The 21,065-nt window shown below is 38.2% G+C and overlaps 1 protein-coding gene across 14 annotated transcripts in view; it reads right to left on the bottom strand.

Annotated features, from left to right (window-relative positions):
- KLHL20 (kelch like family member 20) overlaps nucleotides 1-21,065 on the bottom strand; it is a 142,360-nt gene that overhangs the window by 11,135 nt on the left and 110,160 nt on the right. For all 14 annotated transcript variants that reach the window (XM_047840427.1, XM_047840435.1, XM_047840431.1 and 11 more), the window contains 3 exons: nucleotides 18,732-18,847; nucleotides 14,759-14,942; nucleotides 7,334-7,477 (listed from right to left, as the gene is read on the bottom strand). In XM_047840427.1, coding sequence (XP_047696383.1) covers nucleotides 7,334-7,477; nucleotides 14,759-14,942; nucleotides 18,732-18,847 — 444 coding nt within the window. The remainder of the gene's footprint in view (nucleotides 1-7,333; nucleotides 7,478-14,758; nucleotides 14,943-18,731; nucleotides 18,848-21,065) is intronic.

The raw sequence follows: 21,065 nt of genomic DNA, 5'->3' as shown, positions 1-21,065 counted from the left end.
GGCTGCTCTCAGGCTGGGGCTGAGGCTGGAAGGGCAGAATGCTAAGGCAGCTAGGGGCTGGCCAGGCATCTCTCCAAGTAGCCTCAGGGTCTCTCCATGCCGGCTCATCTGGGCTTCCTCTCAGCATGGCAACCTCAAGCAGCTCAAGGCCTCAAAGGTGCCCCAAGAGATCCAAGTGAAAGATGTATCACCTTTTATGACCTAGCCCCAGGAGTCAAATACTGCCACTGTTGGGGTTCTTGCAAGGCGACCCAGAATCAAGGGAGGAAACATAAATCCCACCTCTCAGTAAGAAGAGTGTCAAAGTCAAATTATACGAAGAGTATGTGAAATGGCAGGTATTGTAACCATCTTTGGAAAATACAATCTTCCAAAAATAGCCAGCAAGAGAACCCTTCATGGAGAAGGGTCACAGCTTTCAGAGCACCAGCTCCCTGGGTGCCGATGGTTCTGGCTCTGTGGGATCTGTCCTCTAGGCTTCTAGGCTCCCGTAACTCTGATCTCTCTCCTTTGCATTCCCAGATCTGGGTTCCTACAGCTACTTTGGTGTCTTCTTTTCACTTCTTTCAGCCCTTCAGTATCTGCTGGCCAATTTTTGAACATTCCTTGTAGTCAAATAACTGATATAGCTTCGGTTTTCCTCAGTGGGTCCTGATTGATAAATTACTAGTGTTCAGAAGTAAATATGATAAAAATCGGAATAGTGCTGACATTTTATTACATGGGTAGGAAATTCTGTTAGTATATTTAAGTACTGTATAGCAAACTATATCAATATTGCAGGAAACATAAAATAAAATAAAGGGTACTAAAAATAGACCTCGCTCTTAAGAAGCAAGAGAGGGAGATGGAGCATGTTCTCAAAGGAGAAACCTCCAAACAGATTCTGAGAATGTGGTAACTAATACAGATGAAAGAAGCAGAAATATAAATGCTGGAGAATGCAGGCCCTGGAGAAAGGTTATGGTTAGTTAGTGAAGGTTTCCTGGAGTTCATGCACTTTGAATACAGTTTATGGTTCATCACTTTTGGAAAATTCTCAGCCAAAAATTCTGTCTCCAAATATTGCTTCTGCTATTATCTCTCTTTTTCTGGGACTGCAGTTACATGTATGTTAGACTGTGTCCCATGAGTGTCTGGGACACATGAGAATCTGTTCTTTCCATGCTGTTTTCTCTGTTCTTCCTCTGTTTCGGTATTTTCTATTAATCTGTCTTTGAGTTCATTAACTCGGTCTTCTGCTGTGTCTATTTCTACTGTGTCTACTTAATCTTATTTCATTGAGTTCTTAATTTTAGAGATTGTATTTTTCAGTTGTAGAACACATTATTTTTAGATTCCAATTCTATATTTAAATTCTCCAACCTTTTACCCAGTTTTAATCTTATCCTCTATTTTATTTAATGTATTTATTATACTTAAAGTTTTTTTCTGTTAACTCTAAATGTGGATCACTTCAATGTCTGCTTCTATTTTTTTTTCTCTCAGCTATTGGCCATATTTTTCTGTTTCTTCAGATGTTTCATAATTTTTTATCATATGCTGCACATTATAAAGGAATGGAATCCTAGAAGGTGAAATTGGTATTACCCCATCATTCCCACACCGCCTACAGTGGATTCACTCTTCCCTGTATTAGGAAGGTAGGGTGAAATATTGATTGCCTCAGTCCAATCAGGAATTGAGCTTTTGCTAGACTCTGTCCACCTCTATTTTCAAATGTCTCAAGGATGAAAGCTGTCATGTATTTGTTGTAAGCCCCTCCCCACAGCAGGGCTTTATCTTCTAAGCACTGGAAGGTTGCATGAGATTTCACTCACCCTGGTTCCCTCGAGACTGAGCTATCCTAGCATTCAGAAAACATCTCATGGGGAAAAACAGCAGTATGTTTAGAATTGTCCTAGATTCCAATCTGTCATGTCAACCTGCATGACTGTTAAAAGTTCTACTGATATACCTCTCTTCCAGGAGAATCCTTTGGCCTAAGACAAGTGCAATATTCAACCCTTCACACTTGGCAAATGCCCCCAGGGAAGAAAATAGCTGATGATCTCGGCTCACATAAATGGGCTTCCTCTTCAGTAGAATTTTAGTTCATCTAGTCCTTGTTACTTTCACATGTCTCTGATGTTTAAAAAAACCCAAACATAGGGGCGCCTGGGTGGCGCAGTCGGTTAAGCATCCGACTTCAGCCAGGTCACGATCTCGCGGTTCGTGAGTTCGAGCCCCACGTCGGGCTCTGGGCTGATGGCTCAGAGCCTGGAGCCTGTTTCCGATTCTGTGTCTCCCTCTCTCTCTGCCCCTCCCCCGTTCATGCTCTGTCTCTCTCTGTCCCAAAAATAAATAAACGTTGAAAAAAAAAAATTAAAAAAAAAAAAACCCAAACATATATATACATACATATATATGTATGTATATATACGTGTGTATACACACACACACACACACACACACACACATATATATATATATATATATTTAAGTTTATTTATTTATTTTGAGAGAGAGCAAGTGAGTGAGAGAGTGTGAGCAGGAGAGGGGTAAACAGAGAGGGAGAGAATCCCAAGCAGGCTCTGTGCTGACAACACGAAGCCTGATGTGGGGCTTGAACTCACGAACTGTGAGATCACAACCTGAGCTGAAATCAAGAGTTGGACTCCTAACCAACTGAGCCACACAGGAGCCCCTAAAAAAGTATATTTGTGCTCTCATTTTCCCCTAGTTGTTGCAGTGGGAGTGATGGCTGTCACTACTTTCTGCATTCTACTTGGAAGCTGAAGTCTTTGCATAATTCTTAAAACTTGTTATTGTAAAATAAAACATCGATTTAGAAAGCCACATGAAACAAATGTATAGTTTAATGAGATATTACAAGGAAAGCCCACTACCCAGGTCAAGAAAAATAAGTTTGCCTGCCACACTGGAAGCCCTTTGGATGTATCCCTTTCCAAACTCAATGCCTTCCTCCACACAAGAGAACCATTATCCTGACTTTTACAGTAATCACTTCCTTGTATTTCTTTACAGTTTTTACCACCCAAGTGTGCATCCCTAGACACTTACTCTTGTTCACTGTAGTTTTTTTAAAGTCTCTTTTTACCTACAGGTTTTTCCTCCATAGCCCTTCCCCCCCCCCCCCCCCCCAATTCATCCTTTAGAACCTGGGGTATTCAACCTGCAATTTCTCCCACAACATGGATTTGATTGACTGGACACTCATAGTGCAGTTCAATGCACTGGTCTGTCCTCTGTATGTTCTGCAAATTGGCAGAACTTCTGGATTCAGAAGTTTGATCAGACCACATTTGGTCCCTTTGGCAAAACTACGGAAGGTGGTATGTTAGCAGCTGTTAATTGTTAACACCTAGGTCTATTTATTTACTGAGTGTTACAAAATGGTGATATTCAATCATTTATGTTCCCTCATTTGGATATTTTTATAAAGAAACAATCCTCTTATCTACTATTTTGTACCCAATTCATATGTGATACAGTTCATATAAGAAGGGTTGGATATAGGCATGCTTCTTTCACTTTGTTTACTAGTACTCAAGATGATAAATTAATTCCCTGTGATTTCTAAAGGCAACTAAGTAGAGTTTAAAAAAATGTCAGTAGGGGGGCGCCTGGGTGGCGCAGTCGGTTAAGCGTCGACTTCAGCCAGGTCACGATCTCGCGGTCCGTGAGTTCGAGCCCCACGTCGGGCTCTGGGCTGACAGCTCAGAGCCTGGAGCCTGTTTCCGATTCTGTGTCTCCCTCTCTCTCTGCCCCTCCCCCATTCATGCTCTGTCTCTCTCTGTCGCAAAAATAAATAAACGTTGAAAAAAAAAATTAAAAAAAAATTAAAAAATAAAAAAATGTCAGTAGGAACTCATAGATTTAAATATATTTATTGGATTTTAATCAATCATAATTACTGTCTCTTAAAGTTTAAACTGTCCCATCTTTGGTCAAGTGGGAACACCTTCAAGTTTGTTCTTGACTCTCTTTGACATCTCCTAGTCTTTGATAGATGGCTTGTATTCTGGTATGACACGCTGGTCTGGGCTTATTTGTACATTTCCTGTCCTAAATCTGGAAACAGACATTTCTCCAAGAAGCCCTGGTTTCTTTTAGGGAAATGGAACTTCAAGACCCAGTCCAGGAATAGAGACGTTCACTGCCACTAGTTGGTCATTATTTCTAGGCCTCTTCAATTGACAGAGCTAGAATATAATTATTTGTAAATGAGGAATTTAATTCAAATTGAAATTTAGGCTACAAGGTCTTTTATTTAACTTCTATTTTACATTCATATTCTTCCACATCAAGAACTCTAATTTTCAAGAAACCTGGAAAGGATAGAATCAGAATAACCCATACCCATTTTCTTTATTCCACATATACATTGCAGTCTCAGAATAGCAATACTATCACTTCAACGTCCCTGAGAAGAATTACAATTCTTTTTGCATATCTCTTCCCATTCTCCTCCCACTTTTGAAAATACTTGTACCACCTTTGTACTAACTGAGCATACAGCCAGTGCAAGCTACTCTCTCTTTGCACCCTTTATTCAGAGTTCCTGGATTCTCTGTATGTTTCATGCCCACCCTCTATCAAGGTCTCTAGCAATTTTGTCTGAAGTTCTGTGGTAGATTCCTCAGTATGGACTCATGGGAACAGTGTTCCCTAACTTCTTACATATTAACAGTTTGTGGCCTTCATACTTCAGTTTCTCTGGGCATAAAATCCTTAGCTTACATTTTCTTTGATTAGCCTAAATATGTTATTCCATTTTCTTCTAGCATAAAATATTGCTTTCAAAAAGTCTGATGGTAAATCTAAATTTCTTTCCCTTACAAGTAATATGTACTTTTTTGTTGATGATTAAAGAATTTATCTCCTTTTTCTTCAAGGTCCAATAATTTTATTAGAATAGGTACTGATGTTGATTGTTCTGGGTCAGTATTCAGAAGATACATTGCAACCTTTCAATAAACAATTTCCACTTTTTTTCTTAGAACAGATTTGAATTATAGTTCTTAGCATCTGTTCCATTCTCTTGCTTTGGTTTGCTTCCTCATGGTCTCCTATTATTTGCATACTGGACTTTTACCTGTCTTCAATACTTATTGCTCTCTCTCAAAACCTTTTATTTCCTTTATTTTTTTATTTTAAAACATTTCCTCTTTCACCTTCTATTTATCTTCTGGGATTACTTGTTTTATTTCTAGTTTAGTCTTCATTCTGAAGTGATTTTTCCTTTCATTTCTAATATTTTTCTGAGTTTTGCCATTTCATTTTTGGGTTTTTCTAACTCTGACTTATGTAGTGTTTTCATATCTTGCATCATTTTCCTAATGTCATTAAGCACATTGTGAAATAGTTGCTTACAGTTTTGATCTGTTCTGTGGGCGTGTCTTTCTGCTGTGCTTTTATTGTCTATAGAGATGTTATTCTGCTGCTTATTCTCTCTCCATATATTAACTCTGTATTGGATCTAACCTCAATGCTTTGCTATTGTTCATTTTTACATGAAATGAGTTGTCTTGAGGAGCGTTCATGATAATTTTTCTAACTTCACGGAGCTTTTTCTAGTTTTTTCCTATAGTGTTAAAAAAGTAGAGTGGTTTGCTTCCTGAGATTTATTGGTTTTATTCACTGGTCCTCCTTTTCATCTTGGTCTTCTCTTCCCATTGGATAATAACTCTGTCCTGCTCAATTTTGATCCTGCAGCCAGAAGTGTGGGAACTGTTCTGGAAGGTCATCCTGCTGGTCAGTTCTGAGGGTTCCTAGGGACTAGATGGCTCTAGGGCAGCTGGTTCTCAACTGCAGTGGCTTTGCACCACTCCTCTCCCCATCCAGGGACATTTGGCAATGTCTAGAGACTTCTGGTTGTCACAACCAGGTGTATGCCACTGGCAATTAGTGGGAAGAGGCCAAGGATGCTATTAAACATGTGACAGTGCACAGGACAGCCCCCCACAACAAAGAATTATCTGGTGCAAAATGGCAATAGTGCTGAGGTTGAACAACTCTTTTCTAAGTCATTCAGATCTTATTATAGGTCGCTTGCACTTACTCTATATTAGGAGTGAGCAAAAACCGTTCTTAGTCTCAGCTGTTGGTCCTAAATTTTCCTCTCACACTTCCTAATAAATATATATTGTCTATTTTGGGGTTCTTCTGTTCTTATATATGTCATACTTCGATTGCTTTTCTGTATTTTCTCCTACACACACTGATATCATGTAGGTCTTGTGGCTTTTGGTACTTTGCCTTTGCCCACTGGTGTTTTGGTGTTTATGGGGATACTCTCTCCCCTAGTTCTATTTTCAATGTTGCCCATAGGGCTTTTTAAAAGCTGTGGCAAAATATACATTAAATTTGCCACTGTAATCATTTTTAAGTGTACAGTTCAGTAGTGTTAAGTACATTCACCCTGTCATCCAACCAAGTGCATAATTTGTTCCTAGGTTTGTAGCTTCGCTGTCTATTGCTCTGTTCTTACGTGGGAATTTAGAGAGATTACTTGTTGCTATCTTCCCAGAATCCTCTTGCAAAGAGTTTCGAAAGTGGAGAAATAAGTTTCTTCACAGAAAAATAATTTTAAAAATGGCTTTCAAGAGTTACCTGCAACTTTATCTCTATTTAAGGCAGAGTTAAACTCTTCAACTTAAACATGGTAACCCAACCAGTAAATGCTATTTGAAATATTCTGAAGAGTCATGAAGCATTTCCTTTTAAGAAGTGAGAATGAAATAGGGTATGTTCTTGACAATAATCATAACACACAAGCCTCCAAAATCCAATCTCTAGGGTAGAGTGACAAAAAGCTGATGGAGCAAGAAATTAAGAACAGAATCTATTTCACTAAAATTAACTGATTTGTAAAAGTATAAATCAAACTTTGGCAGCCAACCCAGATTTTCCTAAGTAGACTTTAAGAATTAATGAGAATCCATATACTTTGGGGTATTTGTAAGATGTGCTAGACAGAATATTATTATTTTAATCATTGTTTTGGAGGAAGTCTGGGCAAAGTCACTAAATACACTTCAAGTACTGGGGAAAGAGAACAGATTGTAGAAGTGGTACACTTGGTATCATATATAGAAGGTAATTTAAAATATGATTCCTACTCTTCACTGTTAGGTTTAAGCAGTATAACAGTTTGGAAATCGGGTTATATCTTTCATTTTCCTACACTTAAGATCAACTGAAAACTTTTCCCCTAAAGCCCATGGGATATCCACTGAATAGTGGATCCCCTGGTGTCCTAAGCTGTTTCTTAGGTCTTAAGAACCCTTTATATTCTTTTAAAAAAATGAAAATGATTTAAAGAAATCACCTCTCAACAATGTTGAGGCAGGACACGCCATCCTGGCCTCCCACAGCATAGAGAAAGCCTCCGAGCACCGCCACACCAACACTTGTCCTGCACGTGCTTGTGGGAGCCACATCGCTGCTCCATTGGTTTGTTTTGGGGTCGTACCTGCAGAGAACACATTAAGAGCAGAGTTTGTACTATACAAAGAAACTCTGGCTATATCTACACAGTCTATGTTCTTTCCTCTAAATATGGACTGATTAATAACTAAAGCATATGTAATGCTAATTTATGTTTTAGTTTTTAAACTTGATTTTTATTTAAACAAGTTAGATATGAATATGTTTTCTTTTAAAACTTTTTTCAGAAAGTTTTGGACAAAGCTAAATTTCCCTTTGAGTTCCACCAATTTCTGGTCTCTTCCCATTGTGACTTGGTGTATGTCCTTCAAGACAATACTTTATAATACCACAACGTAGGAACTGTTTTCTCACTCGACATATTTCTGAGATCTACCCATGCTAACAGATATAGCTCTAGATTCTTCCAACATTTCATTATTGTGTGTGCCTTATATTATTTAATACTATCCCTCCTGATGTAGCCTTACATTGCTTATTATATTTTGCCATTAAAAACAGTAATTACTAATTTGACCAGTAAAAATTATTTTGGCATACAGGACCTGAATGTGAGACAGGAAACCATCAAAACCCTAGAGGAGAAATCAGGAAAAACCCTCTCTGACCTCAGCTGCAGCAATTTCTTACTCGACACATCTCCAAAGGCAAGGGAATTAAAAGCAAAAATGAACTATTGGGACCTCATCAAGATAAAAAGCTTCTGCACTGCAAAGGAAACAATTAACAAAACTAAAAGGCAACCGACGGAATGGGAAAAGATATTTGCAAATGACATATAGGATAAAGGGCTAGTATCCAAAATCTATAAAGAACTCACCAAACTCCACACCCAAAAAACAAATAATCCAGTGAAGAAAAAGGCAGAAGACATGAATAGACACTTTTCCAAAGGACATCCAGATGGCCAACAGATACATGAAATGATGCTCAATGTCACTCCTCATCAGGGAAATACAAATCAAAACCACACTGAGATACCACCTCACACTGGTTAGATGGCTAAAATGAACAGATCAGGAGACTATAGATGCTGCAGAGGATGTGGAGAAACGGGGACACTTTTGCACTGTTAGTGGGAATGCAAACTGGTGCAGCCGCTCTGGAAAACAGTGTGGAGGTTCCTCAAAAATTAAAAATAGATCTACCCTATGACCCAGCAATACTACTGCTAGGAATTTACCCCAGGAATACAGGAGTGCTGATGCATAGGGGCACTTGTACCCCAATGTTTATAGCAGCACTTTCAACAATAGCCAAATTATGGGAAGAGCCTAAATGTCCACCAACCGATGAATGGATAAAGAAGATGTGGTTTATATATACAATGGGATACTACTTGGCAATGACAAAGAATGAAATATGGCCTTTTGTAGCAACGTGGATGGAACGGGAGAGTGTTATGCTAAGTGAAATAAGTCATACAGAGAAAGACAGATACCATATGTTTTCACTCTTATGTGGATCCGGAGAAACTTAACAGAAGACCACGGGGGAGGGGAAGGAAAAAAAAGAAAGTTAGAGAGGGAGGGAGCCAAAGCATAAGAGACTCTTTTTTTTTTTTTTTTAATTTTTTTTTTTCCAACATTTATTTATTTTTGGGACAGAGAGAGACAGAGCATGAACGGGGGAGGGGCAGAGAGAGAGGGAGACACAGAATGGGAAACAGGCTCCAGGCTCTGAGCCATCAGCCCAGAGCCTGACGCGGGGCTCGAACTCCCGGACCGCGAGATCGTGACCTGGCTGAAGTCGGACGCTTAACCGACTGCGCCACCCAGGCGCCCCTAAGAGACTCTTAAAAACTGAGAATAAACTGAGGGTTGATGGGGGGTGGGAGGGAGGGGAAAGTGGGTGATGGGCATTGAGGAGGGCACCTGTTGGGATGAGCACTGGGTGTTGTATGGAAATCAATTTGACAATAAATTTCATAAAAATAAAATAAAAATAAAAATAAATAAACAAAAGTGAAAAAAAAAAAAGACCTTACTGTAGGGATAATCATTCTACCCTGCCCTCCCTATCCTCTTCTTTGCCTTGGCATTTGAGAAGTGACAATGGTTGAGAAGTCCCAGAGCCTGTAGTGAGGATATTTAAAGCTAGGGAAACTGTATTTTTTTGATTCTGTCTTTTAGTTTTATTCTTATAAAATCCATAAAACTCAGATTCTGTGAAAAGAAACTCTTAATACTAGATGATTTTAATGTCCTGGTTATTTGAGTTGGCAACTTCAATATACTCAAACATACTCAAATTAGAGTATATTCTGCATTGATAAATTATGGAATATGTACTAAAGAGGATTTATGTTATAAAAATTGGAATTAAATACTCCTCAGGTAAAGGTACGGTGGCAGTCTCTCAGCATAAATTCTTCTCTATTAGTTTACCAATCATGCCAATCCCATTCACTTTGCCAGTGTTGGTTTAGGAAAGGCATGTGACCTGATTCTAGCCAATGATTGATGGGGGAAGGTCTGCTAAGAAAAATTGGGGTTTCTGGTAAGGATTTCCTTGCTCCCAAACTTTCAGAAAGAAGACATGGCCCCTTTTCTCCCTGTGAACAGAGTTACGTCTAGATGTGATGCCCAAAACTGCTCCAGCCATCTTGATGTCTATTTGAGAAGGAATCCATATGTAAGCATTGCAGAGCTAAGGGAGATATCAGAGAGGTGGAGTTAAAGCCCTGAGAAACTGTGTTTCTGGAACATAATAAATTATTTTAGCCTGCTTAATAGAAATTTTCTGTTAACCTGTAGCTGAAAATATCTTAACTGAAAATTTGAGTGACAGAAACTCTTAATAATTGATAACCTGTCCTCACACTCTCCTCTGTGAAAATGCTTCAAAACCTGTAGTTTTGCTGATATATGGCCATTCCTTGTAAATTTCTCTGGAAGGAAATGTGGATTTCAGAGTAGAGAAATATTATAATAATAATAATAATTAAAAGACCTTATTATTATTAAAAAGCACAGTAATTACTCTTGTATATTTCTCCTTGTGCAAATGGATGATGACAAGTAGAATCAAGGGGCACAGAGTACAGTCATTTTTTTTTTTTTCGAGAGACAGCATGTGAGCAGGGGAGAGGGCAGAATGGGGGCAGTGTGTGTGTGGGGAGGGAGGGAGGGAGGGAGAGAGAGAGAGAGAGAGAGAGAGAGAGAGAGAGAGAATCTTAAGCAGGCTCCTTGCTCAGTGTGGAGCCCTACACGGAGCTCCATCCCATGACCCTGGGATCATAACTTGAGCTGAAATCAAGAGTTGGATGCTCAACTGACTGAGTGTCAACTCAACTGACTCAACTGACTAGGTGCCACTCGCCCCACCTTTTTAAAAATATTTTAGTCCATCTATTCACATTTTTTTTTAGAGACAAGTGGACGAGGGCCAGAGGGAGGACAGAGAGAATCTCAAGCAGGCTCCACACCCAGCACACAGCCCAATGTGGGGCTTGATCTTATGACCCTGAGATAATGACCTGAGCTGAAATTAGGAGTCTGCCACTTAACTGACTGAGCTACCCAGGCGTTCCAAGTCATTTTTAATTTTATAACATACTATCAAAAAACTATCAAATTGCTCTTTTTGTAATTATACCAATTTTAATTGTTTTCAATCTCATTAATTTTTTCTTTGTATTTTCTTGGATTTTGTGGCTTTTTATAACTTCTTGATTTAAAAGAATGATTTATTTTCTCATCTTATTTTGAAATGTATGCATATTGTTATAATGCATATAAATTTGCCTCTGAATACTGTCTTAGTTGCATCCCACACATTTTGATATATTTGGGCTTAATTATTATTAAGTTGTAAATATTTAATCATTTCCATTCTTATTTCTTTAATTCATTTTATTTTTATTTTTTTTAATGATTTTAATTCTTTTAAATAGTCTCTACACTCAATGTGGGGCTTGAACTTACAACCCTGATATCAAAAGTTGCATGCTCTACTGCCTGAGCCAGCCAGGTACCTGTAACTCAATTTGTTTTTCAGCACACTTTTTTTTTTTTTTTAACTTCTGTGGAGCTAATCCCTCTGTTTGGTTTTTCAGCTCTATAATCTATACCTCTAGATTTTTTTTTTTTTTTTTGTAATTTTAGAGAGAGAGCGAACAGGGGAAAGGGGCAGAGGGAGAGAGAGATAATTTTAAGCAGGCTCCATGCTCAGCTTAGAGACTGATGCAGGGCTCAATCCCATGATCCTGGGATCAAAACCTGAGACAAAATCAAGAGTCAGATGCTCAACTGACTGAGCCACCCAGGTGCCCCTATACCTCTAGATCTTTATATGCTGCAGGATTTTTTTTGTTTGTTTGTTTCTAATATAATTTATTGTCAAGTTAGCCAACATACAGTGTATACAGTATGCTCTCGGTTTTGGGGAAGGATTCCATGATTCATTGTTTACATACAACACCCAGTGCTCATCCCAACAAGTGCCCTCCTCAATGCCCATCACCCATTTTCCCCTCTCCCCTGCTGCCCCCACCCCAATGAGACCTCAGTTTGTTCTCTGTATTTAAGAGTCTCTTATGGTTTGCCTCCCTCCCTCTCTGTAACTATTTTTTCCCATTCCCTTCCCCCAGAGTCTTCTATTAAGTTTCTCAAGTTCCACATATGAGTGAAAACATATGATGTCTGCCTTTCTCTGACTGACTTATTTCACTTACTGTAATACCCTCCAGTTCCATCCATGTTGCTGCAAATGGCCAGATTTTATTCTTTCTCATTGCCAAGTAGTATCCCACTGTATATATAAACCACATCTTCTTTATCCATTCATCAGTTGATAGACATTTAGGCTCTTTTCATAATTTGGTTATTGTTGACAGTGCTGCTATAAACATTGGGGTGCATGTGCCCCTATGTATCAGCACTCCTGTATCCCTTGGGTAAATTCTTAGTAGTGCTATTGCTGGGTGATAGAGTTCTGTTTTTAACTTTTTGAGAAACCTCCACACTGTTTTCCAGAGTGGTTGCACCATTTGCATTCCCACCAACAGTGTAAGAGGGTTCCCCTTTCTCTACATCCCCACCAGCATCTGTTGTTTCCTGAGTTGTTAATTTTAGCCACTCTGACCAGCGTGAGGTGGTATCTCAGTGCGGTTTTGATTTGTATTTCCCTGATGATGAGTGATGCTGAGCATCTTTTCACGTGTCTGGATGTCTTCTTTGGAAAAGTGTCTATTCATGTCTTCTGCCTTTTTCTTCACTGGATTATGTTTTTTTTGGGTGTGGAGTTTGGTAAGTTCTTTATAGATTTTGGATACTAACCCTTTATCTAATATGTCATTTGCAAATATCTTTTCCCATTCTGTCGGCTGTCTTTTAGTTTTGTTGACTGTTTCCTTTGCAGTCCAGAAGCTTTTTATCTTGATGAGATCCCAATAGTTTACTTTTGCTTTTAATTCCCTTGCCTTTGGACATGTGTTGAGCAAAAAATTGCTGCAGCTGAGGTCAAAGAGGTTGTTGCCTGATTTCTCCTCTAGGGTTTTGATGGTTTCCTGTCTCACATTTAGGTCTTTCATCCATTTTGAGTTTGTTTTTGTGTATGTTGTAAGAAAGTGGTCTAGTTTCATTGTTCTGCATGTTGCTGTCCAGTTCTCCCAACACCGTTTGCTAAAGAGACTTTTTTCCATTGGAGACTCTTTCCTGCTTTGTAAAAGTTAGCTGGCCATACATTTGTGCATTCAATTCTGGGTTCTCTATTCCATTGGTCTATGTGTCTGTTTTTGTGCCAATACCATACTGTCTTGATGATTACAGCTTTGTAGCAGAGGCTAAAGTCTGGGATTGTCATGCCTCTCGCTTTGGTTTTCTTTTTCAACATTACTTTGGGTATTCGGGGTCTTCTGTGGTTCCATACAAATTTTAGGATTGTTTGTTCTAGCTTTGAGAAGAATGCTGGTGCAATTTTGATTGGGACTGCATTGAATGTGTAGATTGCTTTGGATAGTATAAACATTTTAATGATAATTTGTTCTTCCAATCCATGAGCATGGAATGTTTTTCCATTTCTTTGTGTCTTCTTCAATTTCCTTCATAAGTTTTCTATAGTTTTCAGCATACAGATCTTTTACATCTTTGGTTAGGTTTATTCCTAGGTATTTTATGGTTCTTGGTGGAATTGTAAGTGGGATCGATTTCTTGGTTTCTCTTTCTGTTGCTTCATTATAGGTGTATAGAAATGCAACCGATATCTGTACAGTGATTTTGTATCCTGCGACTTTGCTGAATTCATGTATCAGTTCTAGCAGCTTTTTGGTGGAGTCTTTCATGTTTTCCAGGTAGAGTGAAAGTTTGACTTCTTTGCCAACTTGGATGCCTTTTATTTCTTTGTGTTGTCTGATTGCTGAGGCTAGGACTTCCAATACTATGTTAAACAACAGTGGTGAGAATGGACATCCCTGACGTGGTCCTGATCTCAGGGGGAAAACTCTCAGTTTTTCCCCATTGAGGATGATACTGGCTGTGGGCTTTTCGTATACAGCTTTTATGATGTTAAGGTATGTTCCTTCTATCCCGACTTTCTTGAGGGTTTTTATTAAGAAATGATGCTGTGTTTTGTCAACTGTTTTTTCTGTATCTATTGACAGGATCATATGGTTCTTATCCTTTCTTTTATTAATGTGATATATCACATTGATTGATTTGCAAATATTGAACCAGCCCTGCTATGCTGCAGGATTTCACAGACATGTTTAAGAAATGCCAAGAATCACTGTAAATCAGCACAGCTGAATGAAAAAGGGTGTACGTGAGCCAGAAGCCAGAAGTTATTAAAAATCAATTACTGTAGAATTCTAATGTGCCAGGCACTGGGATAGATATGGGAAAAGACATTTTAACAATGATAGCCAATCAGATATGTACAACTATATTCAAAATACTTATGAAAGAGCAGAGGAATGAGTAATCAATAGTCTGTAGGGAGTCAGAGAAGGCTTTATATAAGAAGTAAAAACATTGAGTCTTGTAGAGATATTCCAGGGAAGAAAGAACAGCAAGCATATGAGTAGGCAAAGAGAAATAAAAGGATTTAGCATGCCCAAGGAACCACAGGCAATTTGGTGGGTCTGCAGTAGCATTAGGGAATAGGGGTATGCCAGGGGAGACAGACTGGAAAAATAGGTCAGGTGGAAGTTAAATTATAAAGGACTCATATGTTATGCTAAGTGGTCAAGGCTGCCAACTAGTAGATGCAATACTAAAGCAGCAAAACACATTTGTTTCCTGGCTAACATCTCAAGTGAAAACTACATGAATAGCAGAGAATAAAATTTGAAATTGACCTTACTTACCTTTCAACACTATTGAGATATGAGGATCCATCATGGCCTCCTACTGCATACAGCAGGTCATCAAGAACACTGACCCCAACTCCACATCGCCTTTTGCTCATCGAAGCTACCATTCGCCATTCATTGGTCTGTGGATCATATCGTTCAACACTAGAAATAGCATCTCCACTGCACCAGCCACCAACTGGGGGAAGTAATACAAGTGGTCAAGAGAATACTTGTTCTAATGCACAGAATGTATCACTCACTTCAAAACTTCAAATCGTGACCTATTGCTTGGACTTACCAAATATCTCTAGAAGCAGGTCAAAACATAAGTTATGACTTTTACTTATTCCACTGGGGTTGCGATAATCTTTAATTTTCTAAATAAATCCATTTTACAGAGAACAGCAAGGACACCAGTTTAAGTCAGATTGGGAAGTAAGTGGCGTTTATTGGATAAAACACTGAATTTAGTTAGAAGACTGGAGTTTGAGTGTTACCTCTGCTAAGTGATGTGATCTTGAGAATATCTTATAAACTACCTTATTTGTTAAATAAGGAACAAAAATTTTTAAATGAAATAATAAATACATTAAACTGCTTTCTAAAGAATAAAATACTACATAAATGTAATTTGTTATCGAAAGCTTAAAGAACTAAAACCTGACAAAAAATAACCAGCATTGGTGAGGATGTGAAGAAAAGGGAATCCTCATACACTGTTAGTAGAAGCATAAATTGGTGCAGTCATTCTGGAAAACAATATGGAGGCCTCAAAAAATTAAAAATAGAACTATCATATGACCCAGCAATCCCACTTCTGAATATTTATCCAAAGAAAATGAAAACACTAATTCAAAGAGAAATATGAACCCCTATATTCAATGCAGCATTATTTATAATAGCCAAGATATGAAAGCAACCTAAGTATCTACTGATAAATGAATGAGATATACTATATATACACAATTGAATATTACTCAGCCATAAAAAAGAAGGAAATCTTGTCATTTGCGACAACATAGTTGGATCTAGGGATCCAATCAAGTGAAATAAGTCAGACAAATGCTGTACAATTTCACTTACGTGGAAACAAACAAAACAAAACAGAAACAAACTCATAGATACAGGAAACAAACTGTTGGCTACCAGAGTGGAGAAGGGTTGGGGGGCAGGCAAAATAGGTGAAGGGGATTAAAAAGGTATAAACGTCCAGTATAAAATAAATTAGTCATGGGGATGTAATGTAGAGCACAGGGAATACAGTCAATAATATAATAACTTTGTGGGGTACCTGGGTGGCTCAGTCTCAAAAAAGAAAAAGAACTATAATTCAGAAGCCTAGTTTTCTTTTTATTCTACTGGGGAGGGAGATTTTGACTCATCTATTCACAGTCTCTTAATAGGTCCTCTTATAACTGAAAATAACACAAAAATTCTTATGATTTATGCTATAAAATACTTTACTTTCTGTTTAATCTACACTCTATAGAGAATTCTACATTATCCAAACTGACATTTAAGGTCAGGAAATGTTTTGAAGAAACTACATTTTTCATAACCAGAATAACAAGTTCAAACTGAGTTCCACAGAGCTTCTCAGAGTGCTCCCTGAATAAAGAAGTGGTTATAGCAGATAATTTTAATTTATTATTCTTTCAAATCATCTCTATTCCAATCCAAAATAAGGGCTACATTATGGAGCTTAAAAAGTGAGGTCTAGGGGCGCCTGGGTGGTTCAGTCGGTTGAGCGTCCGACTTCGACTCAGGTCATGATCTTGTGGTCGTGAGTTCGAGCCCCACGTTGGGCTCTGTGCTGACAGCTAAGAGCCTGGAGCCTACTTCAGCTTCTGTGTCTCCCTCTCTCTCTGCTCCTCCCCCACTCATGCTCTGTCTCTCTCTCTGTCAAAAAAAAATAAAACATTTTAAAAAATTAAAAAAAAAAGTGTCCAAAAATTAAAAAAAAAGGCTCCTACTCCAGCTATTAAAACAATAGCCAAACAAAATAGTTAATAGATCTTCATAATAATGGATGTAACTCCATAAAGATGGTCCTACTACTAGAATTCCCAAAAACAACATGACATCATGAAGACACAGGTACCACAAATAATTAGATCTTGCAGCCTTCTAATTTCAAAATAGACCATCAACTTTCAAAAGTGGGAAAGAGAAACTCTAAGACTGCTCTATGGGAGAGCAAGGATGCAGATGTATGTAGGTGCGAGCATGCAAATGTCTGTGTAAACCCACACAGCAGGTGAATATGATCACGCATACATAGGAATAAATAAGAATAATAATACAAATTATAAATCTATTAATAACAGAAACATTTGGACACTAGATGTATGGGAGAATTCAGTGCATAATGAATTAATAATTAAGTTTGAAATCTAAAACAAAAATAAAGAAATTCTTCAAAAGAGAAAAAAAAGTCTGATGAGGACTGGAGTGAAAAAGAAAACCTGGCATCAATTTTCTTCTTGCAGAAATACTACAATCCTCTACATGAAGAAATTTAGATGAAAAAACTTAAAAAGAGAGAGCTAAAAACATAAATTATCAAATTTTCCTTCTAAAAATATAGGGGAAAATATATTCCCACATGCCAAGAGAAAATTAAATTGGGAAGAAAAAGATAGGCAGTAGTTAGGCTGATGGAAAAGGATACTAGGCCCCAGAGATTGCACAAAATTCCCTGATGAAAAGGAATAGAACACTTCATATATTAAAATGGGACAAAAGAATCCAAGGATGTCTACATCTAAGGAGCCATGGAATTAGTGAAAGTTGGGAGCTTAAATACAAATACTATGCGTCCTGGTTAGCTCCACGAATCAGAATTAGAAAAAAAATTCAGAGAACTTGCTACAGACTGAATGTATGTATGTCCCACCAAAATTTATATGTTGAAATCTAGTCCCCAGTGTGTTGGTATTAGGAGGTAGGTCCTTTTCAAGGTGCTTAGGTCATAAGGGCAGAGCTTTCATGAATGGGATCAGTGCTCTTATAAAGGAGACCTCAGAAAGTTCCCTTGCCCCTACCTCCATGTAAGAACACAGCAAAAAGATAAGAAGACCAACCTCCATGAAGAAGCAGGTGGGCCCTCACCAGACATGGAATCTCCTGGTGCCTTAATCTTAGACTTCCTAGCCTCCAGAACTGTGAGAGATAAATTTATGTTGTTTATAACCACCCAGTTTCTGGTTTTCTGTTAGAATAGCCCGATGGACTAAGACAGAACTAGTAAAAAGTAGTTTGATGCAACTGTGAGAAAGCTGTTATTCAGGTGAACAAGGGAGCTGAATTTACGTGGATGGAAGTGACATCTGAGGATGAAAGTTCTTAAAGATTAAGGAGCAGAGAGTAGGAGCAAAATGATACAGCAGGCTGTCTTGGGCTCAATCTAGCTCAGTGGAGCTAGGAAAGTGTGTAACTGTTTAATGTAAGATAATGTTTTGTTTTTTAAACTTTTTTTAAATGTTTACTTATTTTTGAGAGAGAGACAGAGTGTGAGTGGAAGAGGAGAGAGAGGGGAAGACACAGAATCTGAAGCAGGCTCCAGGCTCCGAGCTATCAGCAAGCATGGAGCCTGATGTGGGGCTCAGACCCACGAACCACGAGATCATGACCTGAGCCGAAGTCGGATGCCTTAACCAACTGAGCCACCCAGGCCTCCCTGTAAAGATCATGTTTTTTGACAGTTCTAGGTAATTATGAGGTGACTTGCACACTGGTATATAAAAAATGCATATGACTCATTTTAACAAAATATCTACTGCATGACATTTTTAGACTTACATAAAAATAGAGCACTCTTGGAGAATACCAGTGTTGGATCATGAGTTAAGGAGTCAAGCTACATGGTAACTTATTATGTGTCTCTTATGACAGTGGATATCACAATTGTCCAAAGGACTACTCAAATGACAGTTTAACATGTAGGAAAACATTCAGTTTAATCAGAGTATATTAAGACCCAAACCTGCAAAGAGTACTTCTCCACATCGGATAGGTTTCCGTGGTCTTGTCCTTGGTCCTTGCATCAGTGGTCGTTCTTGAGGTAAGAGGAGATAGTTTTTAGCTTCATCTACCAAGTCTCTGTGGAGAAAATTCTGCCTTTATTCCAAATGTCTAAATAATATCGTTAGTCAAATTCCAATATGGTTTAGGAATACGTAAATTGGCAAAGGGGAGCAAGCATAAATCAAACCAAATCATGAATGCCAGCCAATATTAAAAAGTCACAAACATGAGAGAAATGATGCCAGTCATACTATGAGTTGTAAATTGATTGGTATTTCCATCATGACTTCCTATCTTAGTGCAAATTTAGCCTGAAACTCATTATGCTTGGGACCACCGATAACTTATGGGAAACTAAAATTTACAACTCAATTACCAACCTGCATAGTTATTGCTTTCTCATGAATTTTACTAGATTCTGCAGGATACTGGCAGAGTAGCACATCAGCCTTGGCACTAGATAGTTGTCAGATTAATTAAATAATAAAACTAAGTCAACAATTGGATTGTTAAGAAGAAACAGTGTACTGTCATTTAATATTAATTTGCTATCTGGTACTGTATGAAATGGTTTACTTTCAGCAAGTCTACTGAGGAGGAACAATTTTTTTCCCTGTCTCTTCAGGTACTTTCTGAGAAGAACCTAGTAATTACACTTGTTAAATACAATATCCTAATACAAACTATTCACATACATACTTAGCTCACTTGAGTCCTCTCTTTGAGTGATTCAGGACCTGATTAGTGCAAACTCTGTTCTTTCCCAATCTTGAAAGTGTTTCCTAAAATATATTTTCATTTCTCTAGCTTTTTATGCTAAAAAGAGTAATTTATTCCTGCAGGACCAATCCCAAGCATGACCCAATAATGTACTTCCAATATGTGGTTTTGATAGGGCCCCTTTTGAGTTTACTTATCCTAAAAAAAACCAAACAAAAAACAAACCCCAAACCAACAGCTCCTCCCCACCCAAAACCCAAGCTGATGACCAAGAACTTTCTCAAGCTTCCTCAGCCTTAAAAACAAAGACTTGGATCTCTTAATAGCCAGTTTTTAAGTGTTGAGGATTTATAGTACTCTCCTAGAGACAGTACTATAGAACTAAAACTTAGCAAGCCAACCCAAAATTAATAGTAACAATGAGAACACTTATAGCTATGTGTCAGTCCTTGTTATAAGGGTTTAGTATATATTAACTCAACAATCCCCATCACTGGGGGTACTATTATTGTCCCTACTTTACAGATGAAGAAACCATAGCAGAAAGAGGTTAAGATAACTTGCCTGAGGTCCCACATCTAGTAAATGGTGAGGTCAGGATATCAGTAAAGGGTTTCCTTTAAAAGTGACTTTGGAAGTACCTCTACTTGGTGCATCAGAATCAGTACAATCTGATTTATGTTTTATGGATGGGGAGCACTTTTGCATTGTTTCTTCAGATTTCAGAATCTGTAATTCCATATGGTTTTCCTTCTGCTACTATACATACTTGAGGGAACTAATTGCCATTTGTCTGGTTTTTATTTAAAATACAAATATCAGGGCACCTGGGTAGCTCAGTCAGTTAAGCATCCGACTCTTGATATTGGCTCAGGTCGTGATCTCATGCACCTGAGATCAAGCCCCATGTTGGGCTCTGTGCTGAGTGGGGAGCCTATGTGGGTTTCTCTCTCTCCCTTTCTCTCTGTCCCTCCCCCACTCGCTCACACACTCTCTCTCAAAATAAACAAACATTTAAAAATAAAAAAATAAAACCCCAAATATCTAAAACCCCCTCTGACATTTTTCTAAGGGACAGGCTTCAGATTATAGAAGAAATGCAAACGAATCTACATGTTCTACTTCTGTTCTAGGGATTCCTAATACTAAAGCAAGTTTCTTTAGTCACTAAGGGAGACCCAAAGGTCAATATATTTCAAGGAGTTCTTTTCATTTTTATATATAGAACATGCTAGGGAAAAAATGGTTAAAAGCACCATATAGTTTGATTTGAACCTAAATCTTAAAATCTATCAAACTGGGAAAAGTAATTTATCAATTTGTGTCTATAGTACAGAGATAGCCCAATAAAATAGGTGTTTTGCTTATGCTATAGAAGCATTTAGAATTTCTTTCACGAAGAACATCATGAAACTACCCCACCAAGCTCTGGTGGAAACCCTTCCACAGCTACTTGACGAGCAGACCTTTGACTCTGTCCACAACCTCAGAAAGCAAGGCTGGTCCTATTCCCTAAGCAGCTACATGTGATGGAAGGAACAGTGCTCTTGGTACTTTCTGACAGATTCAACAG

The sequence above is a fragment of the Prionailurus viverrinus genome, chromosome F1 (assembly GCF_022837055.1).
Source record: "Prionailurus viverrinus isolate Anna chromosome F1, UM_Priviv_1.0, whole genome shotgun sequence".
NCBI lineage: Eukaryota > Metazoa > Chordata > Mammalia > Carnivora > Felidae > Prionailurus > Prionailurus viverrinus.
This window is presented reverse-complemented; position numbering and strand designations above follow the sequence as displayed.